The sequence below is a fragment of the Quercus suber genome, unplaced genomic scaffold (assembly GCF_002906115.3).
Source record: "Quercus suber isolate HL8 unplaced genomic scaffold, Cork oak 2.0 scaffold_37, whole genome shotgun sequence".
Lineage (NCBI taxonomy): Eukaryota > Viridiplantae > Streptophyta > Magnoliopsida > Fagales > Fagaceae > Quercus > Quercus suber.
In genome coordinates this window covers 1,248,225-1,272,479 of record NW_027069502.1, presented here as the reverse complement: position 1 = coordinate 1,272,479, position 24,255 = coordinate 1,248,225, and the positions used below count along the sequence as shown (strand labels likewise).

General features: G+C 35.2%; 1 protein-coding gene and 1 pseudogene across 1 annotated transcript; both read right to left on the bottom strand.

The window, feature by feature from the left end:
• Positions 1-12,398: 12,398 nt before the first annotated feature.
• LOC112030484 (tropinone reductase homolog At5g06060-like) lies at positions 12,399-15,984 on the bottom strand (annotated as a pseudogene).
• On the bottom strand, positions 12,399-19,790 carry LOC112030487 (tropinone reductase homolog At2g29260, chloroplastic; the record flags this gene model as incomplete). The annotated part of the gene is given in 11 exon segments (XM_065770862.1): positions 12,399-12,855; positions 13,152-13,258; positions 13,393-13,609; positions 15,524-15,731; positions 15,877-16,078; positions 17,045-18,352; positions 18,788-18,894; positions 18,986-19,134; positions 19,136-19,200; positions 19,393-19,600; positions 19,732-19,790. Coding segments are annotated over 6 exon segments (774 nt in total), but the record flags the coding sequence as incomplete, so codon positions are not given.
• Positions 19,791-24,255: the final 4,465 nt, after the last annotated feature.

Sequence of the window (24,255 nt, the reverse complement as noted above, 5' to 3'; positions counted from 1 at the left end):
CATTTACCAAACCCTTGTCTCACCACACCCACGTCTGTGAGAAGGTCCATTTGGTGCTTTGGGAAGCAGTTTGGAAAGGAACCAATATACATTAGTTGATGCTATGGTCAAGTAGCGGAATCCGGGAAGCTAGAGAAGAAATAGGTTCGGCGTAACCTCGTTGGAGCAAGAAGCTTGGAGGGCTTAGGTACTTGGGTAGATTAGGCTTGGAGGGTCTTCTGTTGTTCATGTATCCCAACTACATTCTTTAGTGGATTATTTGACCGCTTGGAGGGCGGCGGAGAGGTTTTACGCCGAGGACTTCGGTTTCCTCTTCGATAACACATCGTGTGTTGTCCGTGTGTTTGCATCTTCTTTCCCTTTACCTTTGCCTTATATTTACTGCTGTGGATGTGTTTATATATGGCTTAGATTTTTTATCAATTCTGTGTTTAGCTTATATTCATGTTCCGCACGCTAATCATTTGATATTAAGCTTGAATTGGTAATTTTGTAATTTGGGGTCTAAACGTTCAAGGGTGTTTCATACCCACATTGAACTTTCAAACTTAAATTAGATGGGACACGTGGCACAAAATTAGACTTTAATTGAATTTCAATTTGAAATCTAATTGAATTTTCTCTTAACTTTACCTATTATTATTATTATTATTATATATATATATATAGACTAGTTTGTAACCCCAAATATACAATAAGATGCATAATATAATTCATATATATATATATATATTTAAATACTATTGTTAGTCATTTTTATATTTTGTTAACTCTTTAAAAAAAAAATTGTAAGGATATTATTAGGTATAAAATGTGAATTGTCCATATATTTTCTTAATTATTGTGAAGCATTTTTTTTTTTTTTACGATTCATTTATACTAGACTCTTTGGTTTTTGTACTTAATAACTCACTTGAATGAATATTTATGATGTGGTCCCACATTTGATTCTAAAATTAAAAAAATAAAACTCTTTAAGAATAAATAATTTTGGACACATGACGCAAAATTGGAACTCTAATTTGGAATTTTAATTTGAGTTTCTTTTAGCTTCACCTATTATTATATATAGATTACTAAGTTGGAGGCTCCCCAAGGTATTCTTTCCCCAACAAGTGGTATCAAAGCCTATGGTGGTGTGTAAGAAAAGTGGCAAGGTGTTCAATGTCCCTTTCGTAGATGGAGTGGGGAGAAAGCAAGCCTAAAAAAAGGCTCACACAAACGATCTTGAAATAAGTCCTAATAAAAAGAGTATTTTCAATGGTGTTAGACCTTGATGAGGTGTGAGGTTCCCATGGATGGGTTATATGGGGTTTACACATGGTTCCCATAGATAACGTGTTGAAGAAGGAAAAGCTCAAAAGCAAGGGGGAACAAGGAAGATGCCCATGTTCACTTACCCATGGTTGAGTAAAGGGTTCTACTATGTGTGTGTTGGTGACTTCCATAGTTGTGCAAGAAAGACTCCCATATTCGCCCCATCCATAATGAGCAAACGGAACGCTATTGGTGATGGTAATGCGTGACAAACAAAACAATGATGAAATTTAGCTAGCCTAATGTGAGATGATATCTTGAATTTCACATGCAAAATTTAGTTGGACTAGATGAATTGTTAGGCCAATGCTAATCCTCTAATTGGATTGTGGTTTAAACTTAACATTTAACAAACAAAACAAGGACAGAATTACATAATCCCCCAATCTTGTTGCCTCCTTCTCCATTTATACCCCCTTCCTTTTCATTTCCACCTTCCACGTGCATGTTAGATGTTTGGAATGGATACTTGTCCCATCATCACCTCCCATAAGTCTTCATGTAGTAGCTATAAGGCTGAAATTTACTGTTCACGTATCACCTCTACATTAATGTGGCCAAGGTGTTAGCTACAATGCATTTAATGTGGAGGTAGTAGCTTTCTCTTTAGATATTTTAGGTCATTTCCCTATTCACTACTCTTACAATGCTTATCAACACTGACAAGACTTCTTGGAATATCATCCTGAGTGACAGACAACTTTTTTGGACCTCAGCATTGGTTAGTCGAGGATGAATTTATCCTCGGCCTACTCCTTGAGCCATTATGGTCAGAGTTGACTTCTATTCACTAACACAACCTTGTCTAGCAAAGATTTCTCCTCCTCGGATAAACCCTCGTCCTTGGATTGGGCCATAAGCCCATAACACAAACAAATGACAAACTCCCAGGTCCAATAGCCCCACAATACAAATTTGAATTCAAAGTTTTATATAAAATTTATAAATTCTTTAATTACTCAATAAGATAAAACTAATTCAGTTCAGATGAAAGCAAAAAACAAAAACTTAGTCCATATATTTTGAGATCAACAATGAATTCTCAATTGTATATGGAATATCGATGCTAAAACACCTATGCATCAAGATGAATCTCCCTTGGATATGTGTTGGCGATTTCAATGGAATAGTCAAGTTGAAAGAAAAAATGGGAGGTGCTCCTAGACAAGAAAGACAGATGATGGAGTTTAGGGAAGCTTTGGATTTTTGTGGTTTTTGTGACTTAGGGTTTGTGGATGCACCTTATACTTGGTGCAACAACTGTATTGATGAGGGGGTAACCTAGATTCAGTTGGATAGGGGAGTGGCAACACCTTTATGGTCCCCTTTATTTCTTACGGTTAAGGTTCACCATGTGGCAGGTTAGTTATTAGATCATTGCCCTTTGTGGTTAAGCTCAGATGATGAGAATGCTCAATTTTATAAAAGGAATATGCCTTTTTGCTTTGAAGTTGTCTGGTTGAAAGATGATAGTTATGAAGGGGTAATCAAAGAAGCACAGTCAAGGCAAAACCTAGGAGACACTATTCAAAGGGTAATGTTGAAGATTGATGCATGCCGCACAAGCCTTTAGAGTTGGAGCCATTTGTCTTTTGGGAATATTAGACGAATGCCTGAAAAAAAAAACAAAAAACAAAAAACAAAAAAAAAAAAGTTGGTACAAGCAAAGGCATTGTCAATGAAGGGTGGCAATCATAAACAGGTATGGATACTTAAAGGCGAAGTTTATGACCTCATGGTTAAAGAAGATTGTATGTGGCATCAGAGGTCATGGGTTGAGTGGCTGAAAAGTGGGGATATGAACACTACCTATTTTCATAGTCGAGCAACTCAACGCAACAAGAGAAATTTCATCTCTAGGCTGGTGATGGAGGATGGCTTAGTTATCGAAGAAGAAAAAGCTATTGGGGAGGCACTGGTGAATTATATTAAAGACATTTTTACTTCAACATCACCTTTAGATTTTGAGCCAATACTCAAACGAATTGAGCAAAGAATCACCCCTATCATGAATGCAAAATTGACCAGAGATTTTACTTCTGCTGAGGTGGAAGAAGCTTTGAAATAGATGAAGCCTTTATCTGCTCCTGGACTTGATGGTATGTCACCAATATTTTATAAATCTTGTTGGAATTTTGTTGGGTAGGATATTATTGCATCTTCTCTATCTGTCCTTAATTCAAGTACCATGCTAGAAAATCTAAACCACACTTTCATCTCCCTCATCCCAAAGACAAAATCACCAGAAAAAGCAAAAGACTATAGACCCATAAGCCTTTGCAATGTCCTATACAAAATCATTTCCAAGTCCATTGCAAACTAATTAAAAAACTCCTTCCCAATCTGGTTTCTAAAACACAAAGTGCCTTTATGTCTAATAAACTGGTCTCAAATAATATCCTAGTAGCTTATGAAACACATCACCTAAAAAATAAGTAGAAGGGAAAATCGGGACTTATGGCTTTAAAGTTTGACATGAGTAAGGCATATAACAAAGTAGAATGGGTTTTTCTAGAAAAGATTGTTGGAGAAATTGGGTTTTGATAGTAGGTGGATTTCTCTCATAAGCTCATGTATTCGTTTTGTTTCATTCTCCGTTTTGGTTAATGGTGAACCACATGGTCATTTTACCCCCAATAAAGGCCTCTGCCAAGGGAACCCCTTATCCCCTTATTTATTTCAATTATGTGTAGAAGGCCTTCACTCTCTTATCCAGTAAACTGAAGTCTCCAGGTCACTCCAAGGTGTCTCCCTATGCAAGGCCAACTCTAAGGCGTCTCACTTGCTTTTGGCTGATGACAGCTTGCTTTTTTGAAGAGCAAATCAACAAAACTGTAACACAATCCTGGATATTTTACATCTTTATGAGACAGCCTCGGGTCAACAAATAAACAGAGACAAAACTCAATTGTTCTTTAGTTCCAATACACATCAAGTAATGAAAGATCACATCAAAGCTTAACTAGGTGTTACGGCAACTAACCACATTGAATCTTACCTTGGCGTACCATCCATTGTTGGAAGAGAAAAAAAACTGAGTTTTAGTTATATCAAAGAGAGGATTTGGCACAAGATACAAGGTTGGAAGGAGATATTACTATCACAAGGAAGTAAGGAAATTCTGATAAAAGCGGTTCTTCAAGCCATGCCAACTACTCCATGGGCTATTTTATGCTACCGAAGTCTTTTTGTAAGGATATTGAGTCCTTAATTCGAAAATTATGGTGGGGGTATAAGGGGAAATCAAGAAAAATTCATTGGGTGGGATGGGAAAAGCTTTGCTTGCCAAAATGCCAAAGGGGATTAGGTTTTAAGGACATTGAAAATTTCAATTTAGCTTTGTTGGGTAAACAACTGTGAAGGCTCCTTCATAACACTGATTCACTCTTTTACAAAGTTTTCAAATCTAAATACTCCCTCAGCTACTTGATCTTGGATGAAGAAGTGAAGCTAAAAGGGTCGTATGCCTAGCAAAGCATTCTGAAAGCCAGGCGGGTTGTGATTTTGGGTTTAAGGTGGAGAATTGGTAATGGTAGATCAATGATTATTCGAAAGGACAAATGGCTTCCAAATCAACACACTAGCCGCAACATTTCACCTTAGAAAAATTTTCCAAACAACACATGGGTTGGTGCTCTTATTGATGAAGAAAATTCATGTTGGTAAGGGGATCAGATACATTATGAATTTCTCCCTCATGAAGCGAGTTCAATCCTTGGTTTGCACCTCTATCACTGAAAAATTGATTTGGTCAACCAATAAGAATGGCATTTATTTAACCAAAACAGCTTATCAGCTCCTTAGCAATGCGGTAAAAAATGCTAAATTGGGTTCCTTAAATCTGAATGCTCACAGGTCTTTTTGGCAGCAAGTTTGGTCACTCAACGTCCAAGGCAAAATTCGACATTTCATTTGGAGGGCTTGCATCAATTCTCTTCCAGTGAAACATAATCTTTTCAAGCGAATATCTATCCCTAGCTCTGTGTGATCGCTGTTGCAATGAGGTGGAGAACACAGTACATGCATTATGGGGCTGCCAATTGCTAAAGGAAATATGGTGGGAGGTCGAGACGTGGTGAAGTTTTTTGTTGGAGAGATTTGCAAATTTCAGGGATTTATTCCATGAAATTTTCCTACTCAATGGGAATAACCTTACTGAATCAGTGGCCTACATTGTGTGAAGCATTTGGTTCAATCGAAATGCCATGAGAATAGGCAATCCATCACTGCCGATAACTCAAATTCATCGTGATGCAAAGGACCAACTCACTGAGTTTTAGAATATCTCCAAACCTCCACTGCTACTACCTATCTCTGCAGAATCTCACCCAACACACTAGCTTCCACCTGTGCCACTTCAATTTAAGTCAAATTGTGATGGAACAATCTTTCATGACACAAACTATGCAGGTTTGGAAGTGGTAATCTGAAACTCGGAAGGCTTGGTCATTATTACACTAGTAAAACAGATCCCTTTACCTCCATCAATGGATGATTTAGAGGCTATGGCTTGGAGAAGATCAGTAAGTGTAAAGTTTTGATTTACAACTATGTTTCATGTTGGCTTTATTCCATGACAAAAAGTGTTGTAATTACTTTAATTTTGTTCCTTGCATTTTGTGGGATTTTATTGTATTGGGTTTAGTGTTAAATTAGTGAAGAATCGAGCACGAAATGAAGAATCAGTGCAGTTTCACGATTGACTCACGAGTAGCTCGTGAGAAGGGTTCCTGCAAAAAGGGCATGTGAAAAGCACATGTTGGAAACTGAAAGGTCATGCCAGCTTGGAGGATTTTGCGAGTGTCTCGTGGATAAAGCCTTCTCACGAGATACCTGCGAAACTCTCTACTTGGAGGATTTTAAGTGTGACCTTTTTACCCTTCACCCATACTATATATACCCTCATTAGCCATAAAAGTATGAGAGACTATTTAGAGAGAAAACTCCTAGATAGGTTTTCTACAACACATACACCCATCTTTTAGAGAGAGAACTACTCATCTTTAGTGAGAAATCATTATAGCATCTTCTCCTTCCTTCATCCATTGTCATACCTTGAGAAGAGGTTTGTACCCAAACATAACCCACACCTTTTCAGAGTGTAAAGAGTGTTTTGAAGCTTGGAAAGTTTTAGAGATTTGCCAAAAGAAGCCGGTGAGGTTTGGCAAATGCAATTGGGCATATTGTGGGATTTAGAAAGTTAGAGAAGACATGACTCTAAGAAGTCTGTTGGTAGCAGGAGCTTGGAAGGCTCAAGTACATTGGATAGACTAGGCATGGAAGGTCTTTTGTTATTCGTGTACTCCAACTTTATTCTCTAGTGGATCAATTACCGCTTGGAAGGTGGCAAAAAGGTTTTTCGCCGAGTTCTTCGGTTTCTTCTTTAATAACACGTCTTGATATTATCTTGTGGTTGTATCTCTCTTCCCTTACTCTTGTACTTTACTTTTATTGTTTGTTATTCATGTTTGTGCACTAGAGTAGTTATCGGTTTATTGCACTTCCTTTACCCTTGTTCCGCACTTAGATAACTTAGAGTAAAAACAATCTAACTGTAATTTTTTAATTGGGGGTCTAAACAAGCTCTTGTGTTTTCACACAAATCCAAGCTTTCAAGTAGTATCAGAGTAGACACACTTGTTTTAGTTTCATTACCTAAGTGTGATCCTTGACCCCCTGTGTGTTTTGCCATGGATAGTGTTTTGTATGCTTCTATGAATGTTTTAGATGTTGTTGAATGTAACATGTCACGTGTTTGTGAAAATGTCTCTATGAGTGTTAATTCTTATAATTGTGATGGCATGTTACATGATTCTATGGATGTTGTTGATATTCCAAATGTCCAATTCTTAAAGAAAAATGCTAAGAAGTTTCATAAGAATTTGAGCAAGTTCTTTTGTGAGAATGATGATTTGATTGCTAAGCTCAATGAATCCAACAAATTGGTTGAAAAATATGAGAAACTTGCTAAAAATTCTCTTGAAAAACTAAGGAGTTTGAGTGTTTGAATGTTTGAATGTGGATTTGGATGCTAAACTTGTTGTCTAACAAACTTGTTGATGAGCTAAAATGTGAAAATGAATCTCTTAAGATGCATGTCAAATGTTTGATTGCTGAACCTATTGCTAAAAATGATGAAAATATTTGTTACAATCATGTTGTGGTACCCGATTTTGTACCTACTGTGTGTTTTACTTCAAAGGACAAATCGGTGTACATTCCTCCACATAAAAAAAATCAAAAGGTGGAGAGAAAGGCTCTAAAACCAAAGCCTCCATTTAGGTCTCAATCTATGGTCTTGGATGGTTCTAAATTTGTTCCAACTTGTCACCATTGTGGTGTGATTGGCTATATAAGACCTTAATGTCCAAAGTTGAGAGAACAAAACCATGTTATTAGATCCCTTCCCAAAAGCCTAGTGGACTTAAACATATTGTTTGTTACCATTGTGGTGCCCTTGGTCATCTAAAATCTCATTACTCTAAGTTTTTAGCTCTTATAAGAATCAAAAGAAAAAAGAAACTTGAGCTTCTTGGAAGTTGTGTTTTGCAAGCTAAACCAATTTTGGGGGAAAATAGTAAGTTATTGAAAAAAGCTTTTGACGTTCTTACCTCCTTGTCTATGTGCATCTCTAGCTCTCATTCATCCAACCCTCATCTCACTTTTCATGAGACACTCATTCTAAACAATTGTTCCGTTTGGATGAGAAAGGGTTTCTATGGTTGAGCTTTTACTTTTTTGGTCTTTGATCTAATTCTTTCGATCTTTGTAGGACCTTTCATGCATTAGACGCTTCATTATCATGCATTTGTGCATCATGCATTTCTTTATATGCATTGTTTTTGTTGTTTTTGCATTTAATCTTACTTTTATGCTTTTATTTTTGTGTGTAAAAATCCAAAAACACATAAAAAGTGAAAATTTTAAAAAGTTTGATTGTATATATTTGAGCATTTATCACATGTGAGTTTAGCCTAGTACCTTTGTACTAATGGCGTAATGCATTTACAAGCTTAGCTTGTTATGTATGCACATTTCCTAAGTGTAAGCAACATCTAGAAATCTACATTACATTTTATTGTTGTAAATGGATCTTCAAGTTTGTCATGAATGATTGGTCAATAGACTTGCTTGGTCTTGATTCATATGTAGACTTGTGCCTATATATCTCCTCACATTTTTTTTTCTTTTTCAAAAGCTCTACAAATGTCAATCTCGAAAAGAGAATTTTGAGCTGAAAAAGTCATCGCACATACTAGTATTTGACTAGGAAAAAGGGAAAGCGATTTATTTTAAATTGTGTGATTCCAAAAGCCAAAAGCTAAATTGTCAAAGTTATCTTAAAATGTTTATGGTATTGCTTCTCAAAAATTTAAGTTGTTTTGATCAAAAGTATGTAAAATGGAAGCAAATCAAAAAGCTTTCAATCAAGTGTAATCACATTAGTGATGGGTCATATATGTTCATTTCTATAAGTGAGATAGGTCACTTAACTTCGTATTAGTCATGTATGATTTAATTGAATTGATCATTGAAACTTTATATTAGACTATAGACTAGTTCATACTTGATCCACACACACAACACACAAGTCTATTATTCAACGAATACTTATTTCATTTGTGTGATTATACATGTTCAAATGTGATGTGTGTGTGTGCTCAATCATATATGAATCAAACCAAAAAGATTTTTGTTCTTTTTGTTTGCTTTTGAAAATGATTTGTATCACCCATGTTTTTCAAAGTTTTTCAAGTTGATTTTGTGTGTGAAAAACATGTTTTCTGAGTGTTTTCTTGAGTAAGCTTAGTCATGAAGTTTGGATAGAACGTTTTGCGAGTATTTCGCGAGTAAGGCTTATGAGTAAAAATTCCCAGCTTCCTGCGAAAATTCCCAGCTTCCCACGAAAATTTCCGGATCAAGTTCTTAAATGGAATTTCATGGGACATTTGTTTTAAACTTCTCTTATCTTCTTCCATACCCCTATTCTAATGTTTCTACGTCAAAACCCAACTAAATTCAACTGTTTTTCATTCCATTAACATCTCTAAAGTAATCTTTAATTATTTTCATTGATTTTGATCCTTAAATTATATTTTTGGGGATTTTATGTTTATAGTTAGGAATTTCTTAAATGGGGATTGGAAAACTTAATTTTTGTCAATCTTTTTTATTAGATTTTGTTTTAAATGATGATTTGTTTTGAATGTTGGCTCTTTATGGCAAAAATAACATGTATTTAGGCAAGATTTTCATATGTTCATGCATTGTTTAACATACATGTGTAGTGTGTGCACTTTAAGTGTTTGATAAAATGTCCAAATAGCATTTTCTCATTGTTTTGGACTCTGATGAGTACCAATTTTTGGGGATTATCATGATTATGCATGTTTATTATGTCTTGATCATTGGTTATGTGTTTTACACATTTTGCCCCTTGTGACCTTGCTCATGCATTGGTCATGCATCTCATATGCACACCAGATACACCTTTATTGCACATACTCTAACACTTTACATGTTTTGCATTCACTCATACAAATTAAGTCTTTTTAAACCTTTTAGCACATATAACATGTTCTTGTATCTATGTTATGCCTTTGTCTATAATTTTGTTCCATCATCCTTAGCATGTCATGTTTACTTTATGCTTTGTAGCATTTTTAAATGTTTTTGTTTTTCATTTGAGCTTCATTTTCTCATTCATCTTGCACCCTTCATACATCATCTTTTACCCTTATTCATACATGTTCTTGTGTCTATGTCATGTCTTGGTCTATACTTTATTCCATCATCCTTAGCATGTCATGTTTACTTTATGCTTTATAGCATTTTTAAATTTTTGTCTTTCGTTTGAGCTCCATTTTCTCATTCATCTTGCACCCTTCATGCATCATCTTTTACTTTTATTCATATCTTCTTTTCTTTCCCTCTTTCCTCTTAATTCATTTTTTTATTCATAACAAAAAGGGAAAGAGTATACTAGAGAGTATACCAATGTATATCGTCATTTCCATATGATTCATATGCATATTCTTAAGAGGAGAAATTCTACCTTGTGCACATTTGTAGATGGAGAGCCATAAAGGAGATACATATACTAAGGAGGGAAAGACATCTTTTTATGAGAAAACCTTGTTTTACCTTATGCTTGTTTTCTCATTACTTTATGGTGTTTTGAGTTACATTTAGTAGCTATACTTTGTTGTTCTCATCATATCGTGTATATGTGTTGAATATGCATACATCCTTATGTTATTGTGCTTTATTGATTGCATGTTCGAATGATCATTTGCTTTGCTATATGATTATTGTAGTCATTTCCATATAACTGTTTTGTGTTTGATCAAGTTACTCATATATTTCACAACATGTTTACTTAATCGTTTTTTACTTATTACATTATACTTGTCCTTTTATCGCTTGATTTACCTTGAGGGTCTAATGCATTTTGTGCAAGTGTTTCAGGTCACAAGTATTTTGTTCTAAGTTCATTACAGGTTTTAGACTTAAGTGTGAGTGAGTTTTTTCATTGTTCCTAAACTTGCGTTTAAGTCTAGAGTCTATTATAGGGTGTTTTGTCACGGAATAGCTAAAGAAAGAGATTGTAAAGTTGTGATTTACAACAATGTTTTGTGTTAGATTTATTCTATGACAAAAAGTATTGTAATTACTTTAATTTTATTTCTTGTATTTTGTAAGATTTTATTGTATTGAGTTTAGTATTAAGTTGATGAAGAATCAAGCATAAAATAAAGAATCAGTGCAGTTTCGTGATTGACTTGCGAGTAACTCGCAAGAAGGGTTCTTGCGAAATGGACACGTGAGAAGCACATGTTAAAAGCTGAAGAGTCATGCCAGCGTAGAGGATTTTGCAAGTGTCTCGCGGGTAAGTCCTTCTCATGAGATACTCGCGAAACTCTTTGCCTGAAGGATTTTAAGTGACCTTCTTACCCTTCACTTATACTATATATACCCCCATTACCCACAAAAGTATGAGAAGTCATTCAAAGAGAAAAACCCTATCTAAGTTTTATACAACACACACACCTATCTTTTAGAGAAAGAGCTATTTATCCTTAGTGAGAAATTATTATAGCATCTTCTCATTCCCTCTCCCATTGTCATACCTTGAGAGGAGATTTGTACCCAAACACAACTCACATTTTCAGAGTGTAGAGAGTGTTTTGGAGCTTAGAAAGCCTTGAGGATTTTCCAAAAAAAGCTAGTGAAGCTTGGCAGATGTAATCAAGCATATTGCGAAATCCGAAAAGTTAGAGAAGACATAACTCTGAGAAGTCCATTGGTAGCAAGAGCTTGAAGAGCTCAAGTACATTGGATAGACTAGGCTTAGAGGGTCTTTTGTTATTCGTGTACTCTAACTTTATTCTCTAGTGGATCAATTACTACTTGGAGGACGGCAGAAAGGTTTTCGTCGAATTCTTCGATTTTTTCTTCGATAACACGTCTTGGTGTTATCTTATGGTTGCATCTCTCTTCCCTTACTCTTGTACTTTACTTTTATTGTTTGTTATTCATGTTTGTGCACTAGAGTAGTTATCAGTTTATTGCAATCTAACCGTAATTTTTTAATTGGGAGTCTTAACAAGCTCTTGCGTTTTCACACAAATCCAAACTTTCAGTAAGATTTGCCATTGAAATTAGACTTCAAGATGTCATGTTTGAGGGAGACTCAGAAGTAATGTTTAAGCACCTCACTACTACCTCGACAAGCTTCACTCCAATTGGCCACATAACAGATGAGACCAAAGCTTTAACTTCAAATTTGCGTGTCACCTATTTCTCCCATGTCAAACGTAGTGGTAATGCTGTAGCTGACAAGCTTGCCAAAATAGCAAAGAATTTTTCGGATCCACATGTTTGGATCGAAGACATCCATAGCGATGCAAACAATCTTGTAATACTTAACAGAAGGTTTCTGTCAAATTAATAAAAAGCCTCAACTGTTTTCACCAAAAATATATATATATATATATATATATGTGTGTGGAATATAATTATAAAAAAAAAAATCTACGAAATCGAATCAAGAATTTCCCTGCAATATTAGTTTAGTCATCTTTTGCAAAGTACAAAAATTTTTATTAAACGCATATAGACCTATATGTATGTCTATATATGTGTGTCTGAGAGTGTCTATATATCCTTTTTTTTTCTCCCTTTGGCAAGATAATTAGATCTTACAAATTTACCTCTCACCCTCATCCAGTTCAAATTGGATGGAATTTAAAATGCCACTTTTACAAACCAGAAGTAAGAACACACAACAAAGAAGAGAACATATGGAAATGTCTCATTAAAAAATCATAAGGAGATTGACCTTTATTGTCAGCCATGTTTTGGGAGGAAGCCACTCACTGTCACCCCTCCATCCACACAAATAATCTGCCTGCTTATGTAAGAGGATGCAGGTAGGCAAAGGAATGCCACAAGGGACCAAACCTTCTTTGGCTCTCCAAGGCGTCCAAGAGGAGTTCTTGCGTTTACCGATTTCAAAAATTGCTCGTCATTGAGAGCCTGCAATAGTAACGAGAAGTCGGATAAAGGACTTATTTCATATCATGAATGCAGAATTATTTTTAACTTAGTGAGCTGTCCAAGTCTGAGCAACATCACAACTTCAAAAAAAAAAAATTGAGAATTAAAGCCTAGTGAGCTATCCAAGCCCACACATTTCTGTCATCTTTTAACTCTACATATGACTCGCATGTGGCCCAAATGAATAGAACATGATAAAGATTAACTACACATAGAACAGTGAAAAACACATTCAATGAATGCACAAGCATGGTGAAAGGGTGCTACAGCCTTACAGCTTCAACCAAGGGGGTTCTGATAAACCAAGGTGCTACACAATTACTCCTAATATTGTCTTTCACCCACTCACATGCCAAATCTTTAGTTAGTGGGTTTATTGCTCCTACATAGAGAGAAAAAAAAGAGACCAGAGTCAGAATTTAAAAGTTTACAAATCTATAAGGTTTGAATAATATGCACATTGTTTTAATAGATCAAATCGAAAAAATAAAAATTTAAATTACATAAGTAAATTACCTTTACTTGCACCATAAATAGATCCAACATTTAGTGCCACCACACCAGCAGTAGAAGAAATACAAACAATGCTTCCTACTCCTGATGCTTTCAAAAGAGGATGTGCCAGCTAGCATAAATGGTAAGCAGATCCAAGATTGGTAGTCAAAACAGTAGAGAATTCTTCAGCTGTGTACTCTATAGTCGGTTTCCAGATGTTTGTCCCCACATTGTTTATCTAGGATAAAACATTTAGCAAGAACAGGATTTTAAAGGTTCACAAGAAGGAAAGCCATTCCAAGAGTAGCTGTGAACATTTCTATAAGAAACATTGGTATGAGAAACTCCTTTGGAGGATATACAAATATGAAGTTTTCTAAATTTAATTTATGCAACTAGCTAAGCAAAAAACTATCCTGCTCCTGGGTTCAAGCTACCAGAATTATGATGTAAAGAATGATTGAAGATATGCATTTGCAATTTGTTTATACCAGAACCCTGGATGGTCCTTTTTTCTTCTCAAACTAAAAACAATGATATTGATGGTAAAGTAAATGCTTTTATTTTATTGGTAAGTTACATACCCAATGATGATGAGTATTGAACCCATAACCTTACCCTCCACCTAGCACTTGCAAAGGGAGGAGCCCAGTTGAGCTAGAGCTCATTGGCGATGGCATAGTGGAGGCTGGTTAAACAATTGTTTATAAATATGACATTCAAAATACACAAAGCCATATACAAGCTACAAATATGGGGAAGCCCAAATAACATAACATGGAACAATTACCTCAGTAAATACATAAATGTCACACGCAGCGCAGGCAACTTTACCCCCAATTTTAGCAAGAACATAACAAAGGAAACTACAATTCGATGCTAATTCATATTAGACTCCGCTATGTTCTAATGTGGCAAGTGATGATTTTGATGTCCTAACTAACTTTAAATATTGTTATAGATAAGCTCAATTTATTTTTTTATTTTTTTGTGGCTGAATATTGGGTTTTATTTCACCTAAAAAGCTGTACAGTTCAAGCTAGAAATCTACAGGAAAAAAGTTTCCAATCTTTCAGAAAGTAACTTCCTTATGATCCGCAACTCCATCTCTTCAACGAGTTCCAAGAATTATCTACTCCCTAAAACTCATTTCCAGTTAAAATCTTTGAAAATTGGTATAGATAAGCTCAATTTATTGGTTTTTTTTTTTTTTTTTTTTTTTTTGGTGGCTGAATATTGGGTTTTATTTCACCTAAAAAGCTGCACAATTCAAGCTAGAAAGCTACAGGAAAAAAGTTTCCAATCTTTCAGAAAGTAACTTCCTTATGATCCGCAACTCCATCTCTTCAACCAGTTCCAAGAATTATCTACTCCCTAAACCTCATTTCCAGTTAAAATTTTTGAAAATTGGTATAGATAAGCTCAATTTATAGGTTTTTTTTGGGGGGCTTAATATTGGGTTTTTATTGTACATAAGAGGCTGCTAAGTCCAAGCTAGAACGATACAGGAAATGGATTTCTCATCTTTCAGAAAAGTAACTTCATTATGATCTGGGAATCCCTCCCTATAACCAGCTTCCAGAATTATCTACTCACTTTAAATTCCTCAAGTCTGGCAATTCGTTTGTTTCAAAAATGACTTGTTTTCTTGTGCTGTTGCGACTCTGAAAATGATCCAAATAACACTTTATGTCATTTACCTCACACAGAAAATTATTATTATTTCATTTAGGCACAGTGGTGATGGAGGTGGTGGGGATGGCAGAAGAGGTGGTGCAACAATGAGGGTAGTGGCAGAGGTGTCAGCAGCGATAGTGTGATGGCAATGGTAGTGGTGATGGTGGTGTTGGTCACACAAAGGAATGGAATAGGAGAGGGTACAATGGAATGCAGAAAAATAAAAGACATTTAACAATATCTGGAACCTATTTTCTGTTGCAATCCCATTTGCGTCTGTCACGGTTGTCCAGAATGATTGCACTTAATGAATTTCATTGATAACCTCACTTCTATTCCAGTCCCACAACAGCAGTAATGATTCATTGTTACATTACAATCTTGTGATGCTAAAATTGCTATGTAGAATGCAATGAATTAAACTAAACACATCAAAAATAAATAAATAAATAAACTGAACTGAATTGAGACTTACAAGTATATTAAGTCTCCTGCTAAACACGGACGATACTGTGTCCATCAGCGTGACTCGTTCACCACAAGACATCACGTCACAAACTGAACCTGTGACTTGGAAACCCTTTATCTCCCAATCATGTAAGCATGCATTGAGATAGGCTTCATTCCTTGAGCATGTATGTACTTTCGCACCTGGCCCTGCCAATTCCTCCACAACAGCATGCCTGAGACAATTACACACATTGAAATAAGCCTTTACTAGTTTTTATAAGATTAGTACTCTGTAGCCACCAGCCCCATAGAGGCAAAGTCCTTCAAAAACAAACATCCATGAAGCAGTTAACTTGAGAGAGAGAGAGAGAGAGAAACCAAATTCCTTGTGTTCCACCAGTAACAAGAGCAGTCATTCCCAGAAGTGACCATCTATCATCTCTGCACCTACTCCCTGCCTGCACCATGTTATCCCCCATCTTAATCTCTCCTTGATCAATTGATTTCAATGTACTCCCACTAGCTCAAATGAGTCATAGAGTAATGATTACAATGTTTTCTCCCCCTCCATTGATTATACCTAAGAAATTCAGCCCAGTGCAATTACTCAAAACAGGAAAAACAAGAAGTTAGATAAAAACAATAAATATAAAAGTTTTAGCATAAGCCAAAAAAAGGTCAGAAGGAGTTAGCTAGGTATATATTAATTTAAATTGCTGATGTACCTTCCCTCCAAGCATTTCAAGTGATTGTTAATTGAAAGCTCGAATTTGTGTGAAAACACAAGAGCTTTATTTAAACCTCCAAATTAAAATTACAGCTAGATTGCTTTTACTCTAACTTAGACTAAGTGCAGAACAAAAGTAAATGAGCACAAACAACCGATAACACCACCCTAAGCTATATTCATCCATTATCAACAATATAAAGTAAAGCTTAAGAGTAAGGAAAAGAGATGCAAACACAATATAACATCGAGACGTGTTATCAAAGAGAAAACCGAAGAAATCAGCGAAAAACCTCACCGCCACCCTCCAAGCGCTAATCGATCCACTAGAAAATAAAGTTGGAGTACATCAATAACAAAAGACCCTCCATGCCTAGTCCACCCAATGTACTTGAGCCCTCCAAGCTCCTGCTACCAACTGGCTTCTTAGAACCTTGTTTTCTCTAGCTTTCCCAGATCTCTCAATTCAGCCTAATTGCATCCACCAAAGAATGGCTCCTTCTAATACTTCCCAACAACACCAAAACCTCACTTGACACTCAGATTGGGTGTGATAAATGTTTGGATTATCAACCTCTCACGAATTTAGAGATAAAGAAGTAGGAGTAGAGGAAAACCACAAGAAAATATGTACATGATTATAGGTATAATAATCTCTAACTCTTAAATGTATTTTTTCTAGCATTTTCTCTTCAAAAAAAACTCTTTACAATATGTGGATAATGAGGGTATATATAGTGTAAATAAAGACTTGGTAAAACAAACATGACAAATTAGCCAAACAGAATGTTTCGCAAATATTTCGCGGGAAGACCTTACCCACAAGGCACTCGTGAAAACTCTAGGCTGGCATGACTCTTTGCCTTCCAGTTATGTGCTCTACACGTGGATATTTCGCGGGATAGCTTCTCGTGAGCTTCTCGCGAAATCCACTTGTTCTTCATTTTAAGCTTGAGTTTTCACACTCTCTCATACTCATCCCTTACAATTAAAACCACATAAATACAGAGAAAAATGATTGAATAAAATTACAATCAAATTTAGCACGGAATTAAAGCCAACACAAAATAGTTGTAAATCACAACTTTACATTAACTTAGCAAGTGCATATATATATATATATATATAATCTTCTTTATAGTAATACAAACAAAATAAATAAAATTTTTCAACTAGCCGATCTGATGGTACAATTTCTTCTCTCTTGTCAATTCAAATCACTTCATAATTACAAAAATATTGTAATAAAACAACTGGGAAATGTCAAAGAGTAATACAGCTGGTAGAAGGACACAAAAATAAAAATAAATAAATAAAATAATAATAATTTACTATTAAATATACAAAGAACAATAATTAGGAAGAAAAAAAAAGTTCAATTGCCTTACTGATGTAGGACAACCTAGGCTTCCCACCTAGATTAGTCCTACCGTAGAACCTTAGGCTTCCCCCCTAAGGTGTTTGGAGTCACCACCAAACAAACACTATGCAATCTCTGCAATAATCTCAATAATAATAATAATAATAGTCTGCCCCTACAAAAGAAATCGCCTAGAGCTTTATGTGCAGTTTACAGGAATCACAAAGATAAGGATATAAACTCTCCTAAACAAATCCTAAACAATTTCAAATACTAATCTGATAATCCTAAACAATTTCAAGTACTAATCCGATAATCCTAAACAAAAGATAATGATGAACAAGTAATCCTAACCAAACTCAAATACCAATCCAAACTAAACAAATAACTACGTTACAATTTGAAATTATCCACTGAAGGTCTAAAATGAAATATTGAAATAACTTTTGATTATGCTCCTGCATTAATTACTCCAAAAGACAAGCAAGGGAATGCCAAGGTTATGTCATTTATAGTGGAGGTTAGACTGAATGGTCAAAGAATAGCAAGAGCTGATGAGGAATATGACTAAGTTGCCACGTCTAATGTCTAGGGTAGAAACCATTTACACACATCCCTCCGTCAACACAAACAATCTGCCCAGTGATGTAGGATGGTGCAGGTAAGCAAAGGAATGCCACAAGAGATGAGACCTCCTTTGGATCTCCAAGACGCCAAAGAGGAGTGTAAGAATACACCTCTTCTAGGTATTCTTTGTTGCTGAGCACCTTCAACATATAAAGACTCAAGGTCAACTTTGATTGATTTGCTGAACTGGACTTAAGCCTTTATAAGTTCCAAACATCAATTAGTGCAAGTACTAATGTTTTTAACTTTGAACTTACTAAGGTGCAGATACCATGTACATGATGATAGAGAAGCTTAAGTATTGAACATAATTTTAAAATGTGGAGACTAACGGTGCAATTTCTGTTTGGTAACCTAGAACTTTAACACAGTAGAGCTTAAGCAGCAAATCTAATAAGAAATGTTTCTTTTCAATTATATTTTACTCCCCTTAAATGATTGTAGTTAGGGGGGGTGTTTGAGTCAGTGATGGCTGTAGGAGTGTGGGGGATAACTTCCATGGAGAAATTAAGGCAACGGCCCTTGCCAACATGATGTTGCACACGATTAATGGTCACATAACAATCTGGAGTTACCTGCTCAACCATTGAGGTTCTGATGTACCAAGGTGCAACTGCATTACTTCTTATATTGTCTTTCACCCACTTACAAGCCAAAGTTTTAGTAAGTTGATTAATTGCTCCTGGAATCACAAATATACAAAATTTCTTTATAAGCTTCTTGAGTTTAAAATTAATAGGAACATGGATACATTCATCTGATAGGTAAATTACCTTTGGTAGCTCCCTGAACAGACATAGACTTCAGTGAAACAAAACCCGATACAGAGGAGGTGAATACAAAGCTTCCCACTCCTGATGCTTTGAGAGGTGGATAAGCAAGTTGAGAAATATGGAAAACAGATTCAAAATTGGTTGCCATGAGTAGAAAATCCTGCAGCTGTGAAATCCACTACCGATTTCCGTATGCTTCTCCCGACAATATTTATCTACGGATCAAAAACAAGCCAGTCTTCCAGTTCAGTAAACAGGAAAAGCAGTTCAAAACTTCAAATTTTAACATTTTAAAACTCAAAATGGGAACACAAACAGATGCAATACATAATATTTTGAAATCCAATAAGGGAAACGCAAAATTCAATGTTTTTGTTCGTAAAAAATGAGGAAATGAAGAAGCTTACGAGGATGTTGAGCTTCCCATCAAACAAAGTGGACACAGTGCTCATAAGCTCCTCTCTCTGAGCTCAAACTGACACGTCACAGACTGACCCAGTAACCCCAAAACCCAAATTATCCCATTCACTCAGACACCCATCAAGCTCATTCTCATTCCGACAGCACGTGTGCACTCTGGCTCCAAACCCCACCAATTCCTCCACAATAGCATGCCTAAAAGGAAGAAAAACCAAAACCCAATTCCCAGTTCACAATATAATTAATTTCTCAATTCTCACAAACCAAAGAGGAAAAGAAAATAAATTCCAAGACTTCTTTTTATCTATGTATGTAAAAATATGTACCCGATTCCGCGAGTGCCACCGGTGACGATAGGTGGGGTTTGAGAAGAATGGAGAGGGTGAGTTTAGGAGATTAGACTTTTCAGAGAGAGTAGAAGAAGAGAGTGAAGGTGGAATGAGAGTCTGAGACATTCCAGCAGCGGCCAACCCAGTTCCAAGCAGGCAGCAGTACCGTAATAAGTCCGACGGGTAAAGTTTAGTTGGAAATTGCAAAGTCTTTTGATGTTCAGGAGGTTTTCTGTTTTTTTAATTGATAGAATATCACAATTATGGTGTTTACTTCGAGAAAGAATATGATGTTTTAGGAACTCTAAATCAGCATACAGTTGGTGCTTCTAAGCCCAATAAAAAATTAACACCTGGCCTAAAAAGAAATGTAAATGTATTGAACCATTTAAACTAAAATGATTAAATTGTCCTTGAAAAAAATTTCAAACACCCACCATTTTTACTTTGCAAAGCCAAAAACCAAAAACTTCTCTTCTTTTCAAAATCAAATCTCATTCTCTCTCTCTAGTCCTTATGCCACCATAGCCTCAGCTCTCTCTCAAACCTCAACCCTAACATCCACTGTCCAACTGCAGCGTCTTCGACAGCACAACACTGTCGAACATTGCAAGTTCCGACGAGACCAGCCTTTGTCTCATAAAAAGATCTCAATCTTCTTTTTCTAGCAAAACCATCCAACACTAGAAGCTTTCTTGCTCCTTCCAACACCCAACAGCCACAAGAAGGTTCTCTCTCTCTCTCTCTTTTATGTTTATTTTCTGTATTTTCACATCTTTTTTGAATGCTTTCTTCTTCCCAAAATTATAGATTTAAAAAAAGAAACTCCAAATGAATGTTTGTGTAGAAAGGAAATTTGTACCTGTTTGATAAAATGTCTCAATGAATATGGATGCACTCCTTTGTTCTTAAACTATTATGAATTAATGGAATATACAATATACAATAATGGGTTGATATTTTTTTTCATTTTCTTTTCAAATGTGCTTTTGAATTAGATTAAAGTTGGGTTTTTTTTTTCACTTTTTTTTTTTTTTTTTTGGTTATAGTTTCATATGTAGTTTTTGAGTGGCGTTTTTCTGCAAAATTTTTTCATAAATGTTCAATACTAGATTCAGGCAGCCCTATAGTGGCGTTTTTATGCCCTATACTGACGTTTTAAAGCCCTATAGTGGCGTTTTTCTGCTAAATTTTTTTATAACTCCATTTTTAAGCCCTATAGTGACGTTTTTAAGCCCTATAACGGCGTTTTTTGAACTCGAGTTTTTAAAACTCGATTTTCACTTGGATTTTTTTTACGGTTCAGGCCTCAAAAACTTGATTTTTATCTTGGAACTCGAGTTTTAGACACTCGAGATGCTAGTTTTCAAAATTCTTTTGCAACGTGACAACTAACTAAATTTTTTAATATTTATTGTTATTTAAAAAAAAAATTCCTCGATTTTGCTCTTTGAAATCAAGCCAGGAGGAGTCGAGTTTCATACTCGAGAGTGAAACACTCGAGTTCCATATTGAAACCAGCAAGGCAGAAACTCACGCAACAACAAAGATCCCACAAACCCAGATCCCACATGAATCCAGAGCAAGGTGGAAACAAACTTCCTACACGAACCCAGATCCCATGCCCTGCTCTGAACCCAAATCTCCCTGCAGCAACAAACCCACACCCCCTAATCTTCAGAAAAAACAGCAAACCCAAACCCAGGCGAATCCAAAGGGACACCATATTTTCGAGAGTTGAGAGAATACTTTTCGGTTTGTGAAGGTTCCAAGAAGCGGCGGCAAGGCTCCTTCTTCCTCATGCATTTGGTTTTTGCGTTTGGTTTCCTCCATCTCTATGTTTTTCCTCTAATTCGTTGTTTTTCTTGTCTGAGTCTTTGGATTTGATGATGCTTCATTGTTTTTCTTGTTCTTTGGTCTAATGATATTCTACCCTCGTAGGGAAATCGAGTCTCAAAGACTCGAGTTCCATGGAGCTCGACCTCTTCACACTCGATTTAGCACAACAAAATCAAGTTCTCTGCCCAAGATGTTAGTTTGCTAAATAGTTTTGAAAACGTGTTAACTAACAAAATTATTTGAGATTCAGGGTTATTTTGAAAAAAAAAAAAATACAGTTTTTTTAAAACCCCCAAACCCGCCTCCGCGAGCCCCGTCCAACCATGCCACTTTAGGGCCCAATTTATAGTCCAAACCGTGGCCCTATATATATATATAGGGCTAAATGCCAAATCAATCCAAATCATATGACCATTACAAACCTATTAATTATAAATCAATAAATCACCTGTTAATCATAAATCATAACTAAGATCATAAATTAATAAATCACCTAGCTAAGATCAACATTTAATTATAAATCAATAAATCATAGCTAAGATCACCTATTAAACATAAAAATAAAAGCTACAAAATGAATCCCACAAGTCCAAATCTAAGACTATTATAACAAGTTCAAAAAGCTACAAAACAAATCCCAAAAGTTTAGGATAATTACAAACCAACAAGTTAATCTAACAAGTCCAAGAAATTTAAAAAAGCTACTAAATTAATCCAACAAGTCTAATCCTCCACAACTGCGACACAACTTCTATCCTCTTCATTAGGCTCTACATCAAGAATTGTTTGAATTGTACAATCTCCTAGCATAGTTGAAGAACCTACAACAACAATAAATTAAAAACTGGAATAAATTTCATCAAATTATAACCAGCAAATATAAAAATACAATTTTTATTTCATTTTATAAATACAAATTTTACAATTGCTCAACAAAATTTGTGTTCCTCCAAAAAAAAATAAAAAGATTCACTATCCATTAAATTTAAGCCTACCAAATATTCCAATCTTATGTTCTGATCTATGAAATTAAAAGCTTTTAGGTTCTAAATATTTAGAATTAAATGTTTAGATTCTTAATTTATGTATGTTCGCAAACCAAGAACAAAAATATATATAGATTAGGTGTTAGACATTGCTCAAGATTGTTCAAGTCAAGATTCAAGAACTGTCAAGTTGCAAAAATATGAAGCAAGCTACTACGAAGCTCGACCGATTGAAAGATATGTTCAACTGATCGAAAATTGTGTTCTACAAATTTTAAATCAGGTCCAAGCCCACGAAAACGACTAGGGTTTCAGTCCAACACTACTAGGTATAAAAAGAAAACCCTAATTACATTTTAGAAGCTCTTGGAAGACTTGTGAGTTACTCCTGTGACATCTGTGAGGTTTCTATAACCTTCTAACTCTACAAGCGTTTACTGGAACGAGATCTACAATCAAGAACTGGTGGAAACAAATTGCTTGTAGACATCACATTTTGTACCCGTTAATAAATTTTGGTCCCCAACCCCAATGATGACCTTGACATATGTCAACAAAGGATAATTAAAGAGTTCACAATAGTTTGGAAGTAATCACAACTCAAAAGTGTTCAAATCGCTTTGAAATCGATACTAAAAAATTATATGTGCTCACTATTTTGACCATAACGTTTGATCCACAAGGAATATTTGAGTGAGGTTTATTTCATTGAAAAGTAGACTTCCTGGGCTTCAAATTGAACACAAATTTTGCTTAATTTGGACTTATATTAAGTGAGTTATGACTATTTCAATTTAGGCTAACTAGGCAGTCCGATTTTCTAGGTTTTAAAACTTCATTTTAAGGGCCCAAAACATAATGCTTTGATTTGGGCCAGCCCATGGACCCTTGAGAATGTCCAAAGATCATTAAAAAGTCAAACCCCTAATTTTAACTGATAAATACTCATCTTATGCCTTCAATTAAAATCCTAGCTAGAGAGAGTCATTTTTTAGCTTTCATCTTCTCTAAAACCCTAATTCTCCTTTCTAAAACTCACACAAAGCCCCTTAGCATGATTTTTACAAATTAAAAACCTCTCTTTAGTTAGTTCTAAGGTAGAAACTATTTTCCAAAAATTGATTTCTCAAAACCTTTTTCAAATCTATTGTTCTTGAGTTATGATTACTAACTATTGTTATGTTCTTTTGATTATTCTTGTCCTCAATCTAATTTTTGTGCTATATGCACTAAGAGATCGTTTAAACAACTTCAAATCTGTGATTCTAAAGTAAGGTGAGCTTCTTTTCCATGGTTTCCTTCTTTGCTTAACATGATTCACATGATTTTCTTGATATAGTTTCTCCATTTGTTATATTTGATTTGTTTGATGTTTTTAATTATGTTTAACATGTTTTAATATGATTTTAGGTGGTTTATAAACTGTTCTTTTTATTCTTTTGTTCTTATTTCAATTCCTAGGTTGGTTTGATATGTTTTAATGTAGTTTAGTTTAATTGTGTTTTGTTTCATGTTTTGTTGTATATGTTGATGCTTTATGTTTTTTTTTTTCTTTTTTTTTTTTAGGGTAGTTTAATTTTTTTAGGGTTTCTAACATGCTTGTTTGATCTCACATGTGTTGATACCCCATTTTGCAATCTGCATTTAACCTCACATGGAGGGTAAAAGGGTAATTTCACCTTGAAAATATGCATCT